Source organism: Antedon bifida, chromosome 10, assembly GCF_963402885.1.
Source record: "Antedon bifida chromosome 10, ecAntBifi1.1, whole genome shotgun sequence".
NCBI lineage: Eukaryota > Metazoa > Echinodermata > Crinoidea > Comatulida > Antedonidae > Antedon > Antedon bifida.
This window is the reverse complement of record NC_136235.1, coordinates 15177638-15193619: the sequence shown is the minus strand read 5'-3', so window position 1 is coordinate 15193619 and position 15982 is coordinate 15177638. Positions and strand designations below refer to the sequence as shown.

Below are 15982 nucleotides of genomic sequence, written 5' to 3'. Positions count from 1 at the left end.
GAATGATCCAAATGACCTACTGTACCAACCAATCATTTGATGATCTGAGTTTTCTAGTTCTATTCTGGAACTAGAAAAACTCGGATATATCTGAGATGTGAGTTTTCTAGACACCCAATCCTTTTGTTACAGAAATGAAATGAACCATTACACATAGATATTTATATAACGTATATATATATATATATATGCACATATTCATAGAGTAGGTTTGTATCAAGAATTTTGTTGTGTCGTAAGGTTTGTAATACAGTATTATTATTATACGGTGTGTTTTTTTAAACATAGATTTAGACTGGAACATATTTTAACACAGGACTCTAGATTTTAAAATATATTCTTTAGTAACTTTTGCAACCAAAAGAGAGGTCTTAGATGCATAGGTATTGTGAGCTTTTTATTAAAATGCTTATATGATTTGGATAGGGTATCATAATAGAGGAGTTGGATAGCCGGCCGAGTGGTTAGGACACTTGTCATACAGATAGACCCGGGTTCAATTCCCGACAACTCCCAGTCCACTCAGCTGTAAATGAGTACCTAGTTGAAAATACTTGGGAGAAAAAAGGCGGCGTGGAAATGAACTGGCCACCCTCCACATAATGCTGAGGCTTAGTACAATGAGCTACTAACAGCTCATTCCCCTACGTTCAGAATGAACACGGGACTCACCTTTACCTTTTTATAGGAATAGATATTTCTTAGCCTATTATAGGAAATATAGGAAAAATAGTAGATAGGTTTAAAACCGCAATTTATATAAATCATATAGTCTATACATTTGTGTAATTTGAACCTAGTTTGCGTCGGTTAGTATTGAAAATTGCATTTTTCGGTATTTTACCATTAGATTTATAAGTCGAGATGTCCGACCAAAATCTGATCGAGAAGCAGCCGTTTTTGCAAGATAATGGTAAGATACGATGAAAGTTTATGATGCAACTGCCTACCCAGTTTCTATTTTTGTACATCTTTATATGTGTGAAACTTAAATTAATCAATACTCTTTAACTACTATTTAGAGCTATTTCGAACAGTAAAAAAACCACTTTAAATCACCTTTGAAAAGTCCACCTTTCTTGTCAATTATAATCATTCATTCTTATTATTCATGTCATTATTTTCCATATTACCTATACAAAATAAAATAAGTTGATCAAAACGTTGAGATTAAAATGAAATATTATATGCAAACTAAAAACAAGTTTGTTTCCAGAGCAAACGTATTACACTCAGTGTTATTTGCTCTTTGTTTTTCTACAATTTTTAGATAATTCACCAACGTTGAAAATTCGCTATGTAATAACATTTCTATGTTTTGTTGGAAGTACTTTAATTTATGCTGACAGAGTGAACTGGAGTATAGCTATACTGTATATGGCACGTCCAGAAAGTGCCATTACGAATTCTACAGATTCTGAAGTAAATGAAAGCAGCAGCCAAATAGTAAGTTTCATTTTTGACACTACTATTGGACTAGGCCTATATATTTCTCTTCATGCTATATTACGAAAACTGAAGATCGGGACATTCATTTTTAGTTGTTATTTAAAATAAGAAATAACATCATCTCTCGATTGGAGAAGTAGTAATGCCTTTGATCATGTGGTGATACCAAGTCCATACTCTCACTGTCTGTGTAGGCCTAGAGACCAAGTTCTTATACTTTCACTTGTGTACAAGGGACAAACAGCTAATATCAAACACTAAATGTATTATTTAATTATTTCCCATTGTACAGTAAATAGTATTTCAACAACCTTCACTTATTTAAAGATTGTAAATAATAGAAAATATTCACGGTATGTGTATGCCTGCAGACCAAGTTCTTTAACGTGGACTATATACACGGGACAAACCGCTTATCAAACACTAAAAGTATGATTTATTATTTCCCATTGTACAGTAAATTTTGTAAAGATTGTATATAATAGAAAATATTCACGGTAGACAGTTCTTTTCTTTTTCCACTTATGGCCTCAGACCTATACTATATCTCCAGTAAAATAAATACTTCTTTACATACGATTATAATATTTTGTTGCATTGCGGGAGCTGCTGCTGCCCACCTAATTAATTTACATTCTTCAATGATATAATTACTATAGTTCCAATTTTTACTTTGTAGAATTACGGTAACGATATTAACAAACTTTTGAACACGAAGCTGCTAATAAAACGGTTCATTATAAAATTGCGGGTATAAAAACAAAAAGTACTATTACACGTTCGTATAATAGTACGCATACTAAAATTGCACGCCATGACTAACAATCGTTCAGTCAAATGACAGAAATGTATATTTTATGTGTTATCTATATATAAATTTACGTAAGGGCAAAATTCGGGAAATCGTGCGTTATTTCTAGAATGTTTTCTCGATGGTATATGAAGTTGGTCCATACTTTCGATACTGATTTTAACCACCTGATGTAACCATGTTTACTAATTAAATTGAGTTAGATAATTAGACAATTAAAACGAATTTAGGTTCAACGATTTGCCCCAAATAGGGGTGTTTTCCAATCGTGGTATACACTGTCTAATGCATGTCTCTTGAAAAAGAGGATGATTCGCATTTTCCTATCTCCTCCTACTATAATTGTTTTTAATGGCTGAAAACGGGTTGAACAGCTCGAGTACAGTATCATAATGTTGAAGACAGGCGGATTTTCTTTATAAAAATACTATTTTGATAGATTTAATATACGTTTATACAAATGTACTAATTTGCGATGAATGGAACATTCCAAATTATTTGGTTAAACCATGCTTGCATACCTCCATGATTTAACACAAGTAGGTAAATTTATGGGCCCTTTGAGAATAAACATAAATAGTATTGTAAAGCTATACAATACTGTAAATAGGTATTAACCACTTTTGATCGCCATTTGAATCGCAAATTTCTTATTGTGTGTGTACTTGTACTTGTGTACTGATATAATATAAACAAATATACTAATAAACTTTATTACTGTGAGTGTGGGTAGCCCCTACTTTTAAATTATAAACACATAATAATATAATACTTTATTACTGACAGTTGCTTCTCAACGTTTGTATTAATTAATAATTACAAAAAATATAAACGTCGTGGTGGTGTATTGTTGCATGTACTTTACTATTTCAATCGACTATGACAGTGACAATTTTAACAGTTATTGAATAGGAAATGTTTTACTCTATTTAGTGTTATATTATTTATAGGCCTATTAAAAAAAACCCAACCCTCACCCCTAATGTTAGATACAAAACACAAATTGGGTTTGTTTAAATGAGTCCAAATCAAATATTTGGACTCATTTTGTGAGAAGTTTCTCTTTTGGAAGTAATTCGCAGGGTGCTAATTTTGGTTGACTACATGAATACATAAATAAACGACACTGTTTTATAGTCATGCGGTACGTACATTTGAAATCGCCAGTTTTTTTACGCTGAAATTACTATGTATTCGAGACCCATATGTGGGCACGACCTAGATGGTACGCGAGTGAAATAAATTATCGGTGTTTAAATGATGACCGACGTTAAAGTGACGACCTTCAGAACGTGTTCAGCACAAACCCAGTTTGTAATGTTGTTCTATGTTTCAAAATTGTGTGTTATTAAGCCAATTTTGTATTCTAAACTGTAGATTTGAGACTAAACATTAAATAAATCCTCAGAAAAGGTAAGTATATCTATCGCAGGAACGCGCAAGCAATATTATTTAAATGAAATGTCTTTCGTTGACAGCATGCTTATAACCGAGTTAGTATTGTTACAGGTATCTACGTTTGACTGGAACATGAAAACGCAACAAATCATTTTAGGTTCCTTCTACTGTGGCTACTCAGTGGGACCTATTCTTGGAGGTTTGCTAGTTGGAAGATTTGGTGGGTTTTCTATGCTCATGACTGGAATATTATTTACAACTGTTTCCATGCTAGTAACCCAGTTTGCTGCACATTTTGGCGTTGGTTTTGTAATATTCACCAGAATTATTGATGGCTTTGGACAGGTATATTATCCAACTTTATGTTTTTGAAACTTGATTTAATTGAGACATTTGTATGAAGTTCGGTATAGAATTTATTACAAAAAGTCACAATTAACGAATGTCAACGTTCTGTTAGAGTTATTACTCGAATGCGAAATTAAAAAACAAATGTTGCTATTTTTTCTAGGGTATTGCATATCCAGCAAATTTAGTCTTGATTAGAAATTGGTCAAAAGCAGATGAACGTAATACGCTATTAGCTATTGCTTTTTCAGGTATATTTTTAAATTTACTTTACGTTTCACGATCTCCTTTCCTCATGATTTGCATGTATCTGTGTAATGTATTATCGTGTTTTTAAATCTTGGAATACAAATTTCAATTACTGTGTATTTGACAATAAATTTGAACTTGAACTTAAAGCCACTTTTGAAATGGATTGTACTACTGTATTAGTTGTAGCCCTAGTGTTACAAAAATATGTCATTTGTATTTTAGGTAGTAGTGTAGGACCAATAATAACCAGTTATATCTCCACCTGGCTGTGTTCATCTGAGTTCATGGGCGGTTGGCCCTCCACATTTTATTTATATGGTAAGTTTGAATCTTAAACTTCTTGAAATTGAAAGAAGATGCAAGTGCTATTAACAATTTAGTAAATAACAAAAAATAAAACCTTCATTCTCTAACAATATATGTGGAATAACTGTACGTTTACGTCTTCAAAAGTTTGTACCATCCATAAATTTCGAGTTTAAACACAAGAATTGAAATAATCAGCATAATAATAGTTAAAATGATTGTTTGCTGTTCGTAATTATATGTTGGTGGCGTCCTTCAGAATAGGATGTTGATTTTTGTTGATGCCAGTGTTAGCCATGTGGAGCTATATTTCCTGTTATATACACCATTCTGGCTGGTTGGCATTCTCAAAGGTTTTGTGTTTTTTCTACCTTTCTGGTAAATGTTTTAATCCAAATTGTACCTGCCATGTGAGAACAATCACGATTATTGAGTCATTTTAAAGTTTATTTAAACAGTGGCGGATCCAGGGGGATGGGGGGGGGGCGTACCCTCTGCACGCCCCCCCCCCCACCCCCTATAAATCTGGAGGAAAAAAATTATCCTACCCATAAGGGAAAAAAAAGCGTAAAAAAGGGTTTCAGCGCCGTGCTAATTTACTTTTTATTAGAGGTCACCATTGCCGTTGCTGTCTGGAGTTGCGAATTGAATTGCCTATTTTCACCTGAAAAATAAACGCATTTTGGTCCCTGGATGTACGTAACACGATATTGACGCGTGGATCGTATCCATACTCGGGGCACGAACGATTCGTACAAAGGACACCGCCATACAACCGCCCGTAGGCCTACCTATTGTTGAGATCGCTGGCAGCAGTCAGCAAGCATAAATAAAAGTGTATATACGTACGTCAAAAATGGAACGCCGTGGTTACCTACAGATCATCATCATAGAGGATATGTTATTAATATAGGGGTGTGGTAACTGTGTGCTGTAGTATACATTATAGCAACCGATTTTGTTTCTAGGCCACCCACCCAACGGTATCAATACTTATTTATATATTTAATTTCTTCAACAAATTGATGTAAATAAATATTTAGCTATAATAAGCATTACATTTTGCGCTTTTTTCGAGGCTTCCCCTAGTTGTACGTTCGCATTGAACTGAACGCAACGCAATGAAAACTAAATATTGAGTGAATGAAATCGGCAACAAAATGTTATATTGTCCTGTAATTAGTCACGTGATTGGAGGGAAAAAGTATAATCGTTTTGCTCATTGGGCATGGTAGCATGCTACATTCCTGGGACGTCATGACCAAAACTGAGAAGGAGGAATACAACATGATCTGGAATTCATCCCCGAAAGGTGGTGAATCAATGGTTAGTGCCCTATCCTTGGAGAACATACCCCAATACTCTTCCAGACAATTATACACAAGCAAAGCAAATGTTATTTATTAGCTACTGAAAGAAAGTTGGAAAAAAATCCAAAACATGCAGTATTATACCACAAGCAGATGGAAGAGATGGTTGAAATGAAATTTGCACGGAAGTTACCAAAGAAAGAAGTCTTGGAGTACAAGGGGCCTGTGTATTATGTATCTCACCATGCGGTTGTAAGGCCGGAAAAGAAAAGTACCCAATCAGAATAGTCTTCAACAGTTCGGCATTGTATTTAGGACACTGCTTAAATGATTATTGGATTAAAGGACCGGATCTTCTAAACAGTTTATTTCAACAGGTTCACCGCTACTTGTGGAGAGGTTTAAAGAAAGATGTGTATGTAAAGAGTGTAGTGACATTTGGTGATAAACCCGCTCCAGCCATGGCACATGTTGCTTTGAAACGAACAGCTGAAGAAGGAAGGGCCAAGTACTTGCAGGATTCTGAAGTATTATTAAGAGATGTATATATGGATGACATTTGCACATCAGTAAGAGGAGTTGATGAAGGGAAAGGCTTACAAGGGAGATTGATAAAGTATTAGAACAAGGAGGATTTAAGGTTAAATGGTGGATATCGAATGAGAATTTGAACAATAACAATGAACATCAGTTGGATAATAAATTATTGAAAGGATTAGCAGAATGGTATGGAACCACGAAGAGGATGAGTTCTCTTATCAGGTGAAGTTAAACACTGATTTGAATAATGGTTGAGAATGCAGGAAAATGTCTGAAATTAACTAAAAGAAAAGTCCTAAGTGAAGTATCGAGAATCTTCGATCCAGTAGGATTCACCCCAGCCTTCCTGATTAGAGCTAAAATAGCTATTCAGCGCCTGTGGCAACTAGGTTTAGACTGGGATAAAGAGATACCGAGGCAGGAAAGTGCAGTTTGGTTCAATATATTCAAAGAGATGAAAACAATTACGAAAGTGAAATTCCCAAGATGCTTAACCCCTGCAAATGCCATTGGACAACCGACATTATGTTTGTTTAGTGATGCATCTGAAGATGCGTTTGGAGCTTGCGCATATCTTCGATGGAAGATAGATGATGACGTAGAGAGATATGATGTAAGATTCTTAACTGCTAAATCTAGAGTAGCACCTTCGAAGCAACTTTCTATCCCAAGGTTTAACTTAGAATTGCAAGCGGCCGTCATGGCATCAAGGTTATACAAGACTATCATGGAAGAAACCAGATTGAAAATAGAGGAAACTATTTTCATGACAGATGATGATTGTTCTTGGCTGGGTAAAAGGGAAATCCAGAGAATTCAAGCCATTTGTGTCTGCAAGAGTTGGGATATACAAAGTAAATGCAATCCATCACAATAGATGCACGTGCCAGGGGAACTTAATCCAGCAGATGACGTTTCACGAGGGATATCTGAGGAAAAATTATCAGAGAGATGGTGTAAGGGCTCTGAATTTTTAGTGTTACCTATGAAAGAATGGCCACTCACACGATCACCAGATGGAGTTACAGTAAAGGAGGAGATTCGAAAGGCACATAAGAACTGCGAACGGAGATCATCGAGTGTGAGAGAGAATAAGAATAACAGCTTATGTGAAAAGATTCATCCACAATACTAAAGTTATAGTATCCCCATTTTACACTTTCTCTGAGAAAAAAATAAAGTGTTGCTCAAATGATTTTTGTCATTTGGGGTCTATATATCCACAAAAAAAGTTCCAGCTCTTCTGGCCTGGGGAAAGTCGCCATTTTGAATTTTTAAACTGGCCGCCATAAATTACATATTTTTGCTCATAACTCGGCTTCTACAAATTATATGGATGTGATTTTGGTGGCAAAGTGTATGTTTTGATGGTCAAGAAATGCAAATAAATCATTTTTAGGTTCACTAAATGACCACCATTTTGTTTTTCAAAATGGCTACCATAACATTTACAGAATTTTCCTCATATCTCAGCTTCTATCATCATATCTGATTTTGGTGACTAAGTCTATGGTTACAGAATAAAAATTGAACATTTTAAAAATCTTATGCCTTGCCATATTAGAGTTCAAAATGGCGGCCATATTGTATTGCAAAGTATATAGTTTGTGAGTTCCGAAATACAAACACACTATTCTGAAATATTATATTTAAAAATGGAAATGGTCATGTAGTTCGTGGATTCATAAAATATAGCATTAAAATCCATGTGAATATCTACAATAAAATGGTCACAATAAACATACAGCTTATTAATTGTCATCTATCGAACAATCTTCATCACTTTCCTCGTATGTTCCTTTACGATTAGAGCAGTGACCACTGCAATGAACCACACGCAGCAACACATGCTATAGAGTACTTTCTACAGCTGCATTTGTTAGTGCTGCATAGGTTTCCTCCTTTGCAGTTACAGACATCTTGATTTCAGTAAAGATTGAGGTGCAATATCATCGTCATGATTGGAATTAGGTGATTGTCATGAATCCTCCAGCCTCTTTCAATCGGGTTTATAGCATTTGTATCTAAAAGCTTCCATGTAATAACTTGCTGATGAACCCGCAGAGAATGCTGCATAGTTGGACCATTTGTGGGTGGTAGTCTGTCTGGATTTAATTTACACTTTGCTGCCTGTCTAAGAGGCTGATTAATAATGTTGAGAAGTAATTTGTAATGATTTTAAAGACCAAATAATGAAGAGACATATTAGTTTGTATTACATTTGTTGATGGTTTCTGTATTTGCTTACTGTTTCAGATTTGAATGAATTAAACATTAAAGATTGTTATCATTCAAATCCAAGCGGATTTTTTTGGTTTGTTTACAGTAATTGTTTTTCCAATGATGTATAGCGAATGTAAAACCAGGATACTTGATTAACCTGGTAATGTGGTAGACCTAGGATGTATATGTATGTTTTTTTCTACGATGCAATATCTTACAAATGTGTTCTGTTTACAGGGACGGTTGGTGTTGTTTGGTGTGTTGTGTGGTTTATTGTGGGATCAAAAACTAATATGCAGTCAAATTTACAAGTAAGACATTATTATAAACTTAACAATGAAATACACAAATCCTATTGTGATATAGTAGGATGTTTGATTTAAAAAATAGAATTTTTTTAAAAGTTTTTGGAGGTTGACAGTTTTATCATTGCTTTATAATTTAAGCAATTACTCTTTTTTCGTAATTTAGATGTATTCAGAACCTGTAAGGGTTTTTTACAGTGTATAAGGGTTATTGATTCATCATTTAAATAAACTATATTAATTATTTTCTTTGATTAATTATTAAAATCATTAAGAATCGTGGCATCTCCTAAATCTGTAAGCAACTTTAAGTCTTAAAGATTTATACTATGATACTACATTTTATGCCGTTCATAACTTTCACGTAGGCCTACAAGTTAACTTCATTCGATGGGATTCTTTAAATGTTTGGTTAACAGAAACCGGAATATAATAATATAATAATGTACAGAGTGTCGAGGAAGTGCGTTACCCCATGTCACATTATCATTTAGACAGAATTTATAATCCTCAAATTGAATGTAAATTTCTAAACTCACCAATATGTAATGGATTCATATTATGATAGATTTACATTAGATTACAAACTGTTACAAGATCTTACCTTGGCAATGCGAGATCAGCATCCCGTTGTAGATTGTCTTGATCATACACTGATCCCAGCTGCATCACATGTTACAAATGTATTTTTATTTTCATTAAACCATAGGACAATTACAAATACGAAGTTCCATGGAAGAAATTGATGACGTCACCGCCTGTTATAACTTTGTATTTCCTACATTTTGCCTTTGATGCTGGATACATATTACTTTTTACAGACATTCCGACGTTTTTTAACTCGATTTTAGATTTTGATTTAGAATTGGTAAGTTCTAAAACGAAGAAAATTCAATAATTCTAAGCCAATTAAACTTGTTTTTCTTTCATTGTATAAAAATGTGTACATTAACACGTGAAAACATGAAACTTTTGGTTTAAAGAATTCTGAATATGGCTCTGTATGTCTGCTTATTGAATATATAAAATAGAATATATTAATTACGTTGATATAAAGTAATGCTAGTAAGAGTACACACAATTATAATTGTCTGTAATATTTGGCCGCTGTCAATACACAACACTTATTACCTGACTGGGATATAATAATATAAGAACATTACAAGTTACAATTTAACATAAAACAATCAAGTGTAAACGCAAGAAAAAGTGTTTTTGTGAGCTTGTTAATTGTTTTTGCGATATGAGTTTTAAAATCTTAACAAGACAATTATGTTCCTTTAATAAATCTTGAGAAAGTCATATTGTAACTCAAAATGAGTAAGGCATGACTGAGCCAACATCATGAAATTGTAAGTTTTATGATACAGAAACTATATAAATCATTGTTCAAAATTACGTCATGCTACGTCTAATATTGTCCGACCAACAAACCCTATAATAAAAGGAAGAGAGTATACAGGTTTATACATTTAAATGCAAAGTTTTGTTAATACTATTGTCCCCGTGCAGAATGATAAATCAATAAAAATTGTTTACTATTTGACTGTTCATAACAATAACTAGAGGGTGAGCTCGCTTCGCTCGCTCGCCCTCTAGGAAGTGTAGACGATGGTTCTCGGAATGATAATGTTCTCCTTGTACGTTTTCTGTCGGTTACCATTATTGAAAATCCTTGACATTCGTAAAACTAAACTACTTTGTTTCACAGTGTTTTAGATGATTAATAACATTTTAAAGTATAGTTTTTATTGTTTGGTAGGGCCCTTTGGGGAGGCGGAGTTCATTTGAGGGAGGTGCTTATTCGAGGGATATATGTTACATTTTTAAGTTTTAATAATATGATAACATTTATAATCAAATGAAATCCTCTAATAGATATGAAAAGTGGTAAAAAAAAATAACAAATGCTTGGTAAAATTGTAGATAACAGTGCGATGAATTCTACTACAAATAGTATAATTGTGTTATTATAAATGTGGATGGACGTTTATTAGATAGTTGGGTTGGGGGTGGGGGATTATTATTCTGATGTTTTATTGGAGGTGCGTTTATTCAAATAAATACCATCCTAATAATTATTAATACATTATTTAATTTAAACATCTTTTGAAACTAAGCTATCGGGATTTCACTCGATTTTCATCAAATCTCCCTATGTAATTTTATAATACTATTCCCCACAATATATTCCGATACTTTATGGCGTATATTTAATTTGATCTTTATTAATTTGCAGTATAATTTCTATTTTTTAACTACTGTACCTTCACACACGCGTGGTATGTTTTAAAATAAACAAAAAACTGAAATGGCTATGACTATGGCCAACTTAAGCTCCAGTCCTACTATCTGATTTTTTTTTTTCGTCTTCCAAAGGGACACTGTATTGATTGATGGAAAGTGCCTGTTTCCAGTCACCTTTAGGGTCAAATCTATTATTTTAACTGCTCCCTTGTGTATAAAAGAGAGAAAATAGTTGAAACCAGGTTGTTGCAAAGTGAACTTATCTTAAACCCGGAAATTACTTTGACCCGCGAAGAATTGAAATTGAGTAGAAAATCTACTGTTGAAATCATAAATGTTGTTAAAAAACTCTTATAATATCTTCCTAAGATAGAAATATGGAACAATAGCGTCGATGTGAAAACTAATGTTATCAAATCTACGTTTCGCGGTACATCTGAGATAGATAAGGTAGGTATCCAAGGCGGAGATTTGTACCGAAGTTTTTGCATTGTGTTCGCCTATGTCAGAATTAACCATAATTTATATATAGATGCATTAGTAAGTCAGGCAGAACTTAAATTATCAATAAATTCTTATTTTTTAAATCTTTTTTTACAGGCGGGATTACTAAACGTGGCCCCTCATATGTGTGTGCTGTTCATGGCAGTCATAGGTGGATTGCTTGGAGACTATTTGATTTCACACGACAAATTAAGCATAATAGGAACCCGAAGATTACTCAATACATTTTGTAAGCACAAAACATGCTAACAACTTTAGCTCCTCGGTCTCGACTAGCATATAAATAGTGAACACTGTATGATTGACATAGCTATGCAGATTATCTGCAGTAATTAGTGAATACATTGCATTATTTGATGTTTGAATAACATCATCAGATACTCAATCATTAGGAAGTATAGGCCTACTCTTCGTGAAACAGAACCGACGTAGGCCAATACCGCCGTTGACCAATCATCACAAGCAATGCTATCACCACTTGCCATTGGTCAACTTGCATGCGCTGCGCTTGCGACCTTACGTTCGTCCTAGTGTGATCGAAACACGTTTAAAGATTGGTTCCTACTTTGACAAAACGCAAGTACTGGTTAAGTAATTGATCAATCACAATAGAAAAGATTTTATTTTATTCAATCAAAACCAACAGATAATAACAAGGGGTCGCCAAGTGCGGATAACCAATTACCGCCACTTACATCTGAATTGTCACAATTGATTGGTCAAATCACTTACGTTGGACCACGTTATCGTCGTTGTTATTTCCAAGAGAGAAACAATCCTTACATTAAACTACCTTATTATATTATAACTCTATACGGTAGGTTACATCTTTACATCTCTCTCCCTACATTACAAAAAAAAACACCTCAATCCCTCCAACCACACAATATCTCGAGTACATTGCCATTTTCGAGATAGAAAATGTACTTGAGTTGCAATCTTTATTTTTATTTTTTCTCAAAGGCTTTGGTCTGACTGCGGTCTTTATCATCATACTGGGCTACGTTTACAACAGCAATCTCTCAGTGACCATACTGGTATTTGCTTTTGGAATATATGGATTCAAATTTGCTGGAGTGAATGCTAATGTACTGGACATTGCACCTGTTCACTCAGGCATAATCATTGGAATAATGGTTTCGATAGGAAGTACTGGAGGACTGGCTGCAACGACTTTACTCGGAGTATTGACAGAAACAAACGTAAGAACACATGTTTTCATTTATTTTTGTTTTACTTTTTATTTTTCAATAAATCCACACAAAAATGTCAGATATACCACAAAGAGTTGGGTAAAGAAGATCTATTCATTTTAGCTGTTAAGCCTCAGATAAATTGGCCCCAAAGTAGGCTGTAAATATACACCATTTTCACTTTAACAAATATTTACTATAATCTTACTTTACTTTCAGAATACTCTGCGCCAATGGAGAGTTGAATTTTGGACTCAAGCTGCATTACAAATATGTGCGTTACTCGCATTTTTTATTTTTGGTAGTGATAAACTGCAAGAATGGGCAAAACAACCAGAGGAACCTGCAGATATAGAACTCCAACATTAATTCTCTATTTCATTCAGCAGAAGAGTCGATTAATGGATTATGCCTATTTGTTGGTGATTGGCTCCTTTTCACACATACATACATATTGTATTGTATTGTACTATTTATGTATGATGATGTGAATAAAGTTGGTATAGCATTGTATTCCCTCGGCTGGGTATGTTTTCCTTCCCAAAAAATCTTAGAAATTACCAGAGCTAATATTTCATAAATAGGGAATTCCACAGTCGGCCCATTTTGATACAAGTCTTGGCCATTTTTTTAAAAAGTTTATTGAATAACATTTTTTATTTTACTTTTCTGATCTTTATTATTAAGGAATCTTTTATTTTATTTCATAAAAACAGTCACAAATATATTTTGTGGCCTCATGGGTAGTATAATTCCCCGTACAGTCCAATGAATAATTAATGAGTTAATTTGAATAATAATATTTGTATTATTAGGGTATTTTTTAAATTTAAATTATTCTGTACAAAATGTTTCAGTGGACATAATAATAAATAGTCAGGCAGGCGGCAGTATTTGTCACTCTTTTTCCTCTACTTCATATTTTTTGCCAAGTTTGAATTTTTGCTTTCATGTGTTTATTGATACCATAAGGAACATTTTTCAACTTGGTGTCCAAATTTTTTCACGCATTTTTCGCCCGTTGGGGGCGCTTTGAAAAATGACCACATATATTGTGACCCCCCTTATATCTTGGCAACCGCTAACTGTGTACATTTCATTTTAGTTTCAAATTACTCCCAATATATATGTTTATATTTGCTCTAATAAAAAAGTTTGTCAAAAAATGGCAGGAAAAGTCATTTCTGGGTTTTTGACCTTTGATCTCTTAATGTTATACCTGATATCTCTCTAAAAGTTGGACACCAAGTTGAAATTTGTTTCTTATGATGTCATTGACCATATGAAAGTGAAAAATCACAATTTGGATTATGTGTTCAAATTTGTTCAAATGTGCAACAAAATAATGTCTTAAATGCCAAACAACCGCAATGTAAACATATATATTTTCTAATCATTTTATAAAAAAAAATGTTCTCTATTAAGACAAATATAAAAATGCACATTATGAATGAACTTATCGAGATAATGGTCAAGGTTAAAAGGTCAGAAGTGGTACTTCTGGTAATTATTTTATGAAACTTGTCATTAAGATAAATATAAATATGTATAATATTACAAACAATTTGAGACCATAATTGAGTTTCTATAGTAAGCGGTTGTTGAGATATAGCCTAATAATAGGCGGCCATTTTTAAAAAGCACCTCCACACGGTGAAAAACGCATCTAAAAGTTAGAAACCAAGTTGAAATTTGTTTCTTATGATGTTATTGACCACATAGAAGTGAAAAATCACTTCACTCTTTAAAAAAAAAAACCCACTGCATTGTTGATAAATATAACAGAGAAATGCAGTAAAAGTAACAAAATTAAAATACAAATTTATAAAAGACAATAACTGAAATCGTTACATACACAGCATTTGTGTCTGTAGTTGTAGAGTGTTAACAAATTTCGTTTTTTTCTCCAACTAATTTGAATATTGCTGGAAAGCCGATATTTTTTTCCTTCTTTCCGATAAGTTCTTAAAGTTAAGTTACCACAAACAAGTATAGTTTGATTAATTATTCTATGTGACTTTTAATAATAATAACGTATAGTTAGGATTTATATTGCAATAATCACAAACCATACGTAAAAATCAAACTTTTAGACGTTAAAAACACCGTAATTCGTTTCCTTGCAATATCGATTGGTAGTGTGTAAAGGTAGTAAAGGCAGCAGTATGAAAATGACTTTTCATTAATTCGTGTAAACTTTATTTGAGGAAAACTAATTAATTTTAATTTTTTTTTAACTTCTTAAGATTTTTTCACTGTATAATAATATCAAATGCAAACATTCTGTTTGCTGCACTTCATCTGACTTTCAAAGAGAAAGGAATGCCAATTAACATTGTTATTGTGCACAGATGGCTTTATATTGTGTGGCACTCGCTTTGACAAAAATAACACTGTTATACATACCATGACCCACAGCATGTTCTGTTTACGAAAAACAGAAATTTAGACTACTAAAAATAAAATAGAATCAGAATTTAAAAAGTTATCCAACTAAACAAAACAAAGATGAGATTTGACAACAGTTTATTTCACCTTTGATGACTATAGTTATTTTGATTTTATATAACACGGGAACTTGACATTGAAGTTAAGTGTAATCCAGTACCGTACTTATTCAGTATTACGATATTATTATATAATATAATATAAAACATATAAATGGTCAAAGTAGAAAGAAAATCAAACAAACATTAATAAAACTGTATTCAGAATAAACAAATCTATCCAACGATACCAAACAGTACAGTATTTGGTGAAATTGCATGTTGACCTTTTGACCTTTATTGGTCACGTGATTTGTTTTATTGCGCAATTACTATGTAACTATGCGTTTATTGATATGGGTGTAATGGAATAAAATGATCAGTATTACATTCCCTTTCCAATGATACCATGGATGACCGTCGGCCATTTTGAAATACAAAATGGCGGCTGAAGGAGTGGTAAAAGAAATGGCAGCATACTTTTATGGATTCAGCATCTCAAGAATAGCAAAATTAGCTAAACAAATCTATTTTGGCACAAATATCGAGCTGGAAGACATAATAGCCCGTACTAATAACATCAAAACAGTTTTTAATTGACCATCGATGG

General features: G+C 33.3%; 1 protein-coding gene across 3 annotated transcripts; it reads left to right on the top strand.

Annotated features, from left to right (window-relative positions):
* The first annotated feature begins 205 nt into the window (after window positions 1-205).
* On the top strand, window positions 206-13285 carry LOC144853697 (sialin-like). Of its 3 annotated transcripts, XM_078711474.1 has the most exons (11): window positions 206-240; window positions 851-913; window positions 1271-1446; window positions 3770-4003; window positions 4170-4257; window positions 4481-4576; window positions 8875-8948; window positions 9652-9810; window positions 11790-11922; window positions 12657-12895; window positions 13106-13285. In XM_078711474.1, exons 2-11 carry the CDS (start codon window positions 865-867, stop codon window positions 13253-13255), a joined length of 1398 nt encoding a protein of 465 aa, XP_078567600.1. In that variant the 5' UTR covers window positions 206-240; window positions 851-864; the 3' UTR covers window positions 13256-13285. The 3 variants fall into 3 exon arrangements, with proteins under 3 accessions (XP_078567600.1, XP_078567602.1, XP_078567601.1); XM_078711476.1 differs by lacking the exon at window positions 9652-9810 and having other exon boundaries at window positions 208-240; XM_078711475.1 differs by lacking the exon at window positions 206-240 and having other exon boundaries at window positions 879-913; window positions 1329-1446.
* The last annotated feature ends 2697 nt before the right edge of the window (window positions 13286-15982 follow it).

Bases quoted from the DNA above. Each gene is read 5' to 3' on its own strand.
- LOC144853697 (XM_078711474.1), top strand. From the start codon at position 865: ATGTCCGACCAAAATCTGATCGAGAAGCAGCCGTTTTTGCAAGATAAT. The intron at 1,447-3,769 runs GTAAGTTTCATT...GTATTGTTACAG, and splicing joins ATGAAAGCAGCAGCCAAATA to GTATCTACGTTTGACTGGAA. The intron at 9,811-11,789 runs GTAAGTTCTAAA...CTTTTTTTACAG, and splicing joins TAGATTTTGATTTAGAATTG to GCGGGATTACTAAACGTGGC.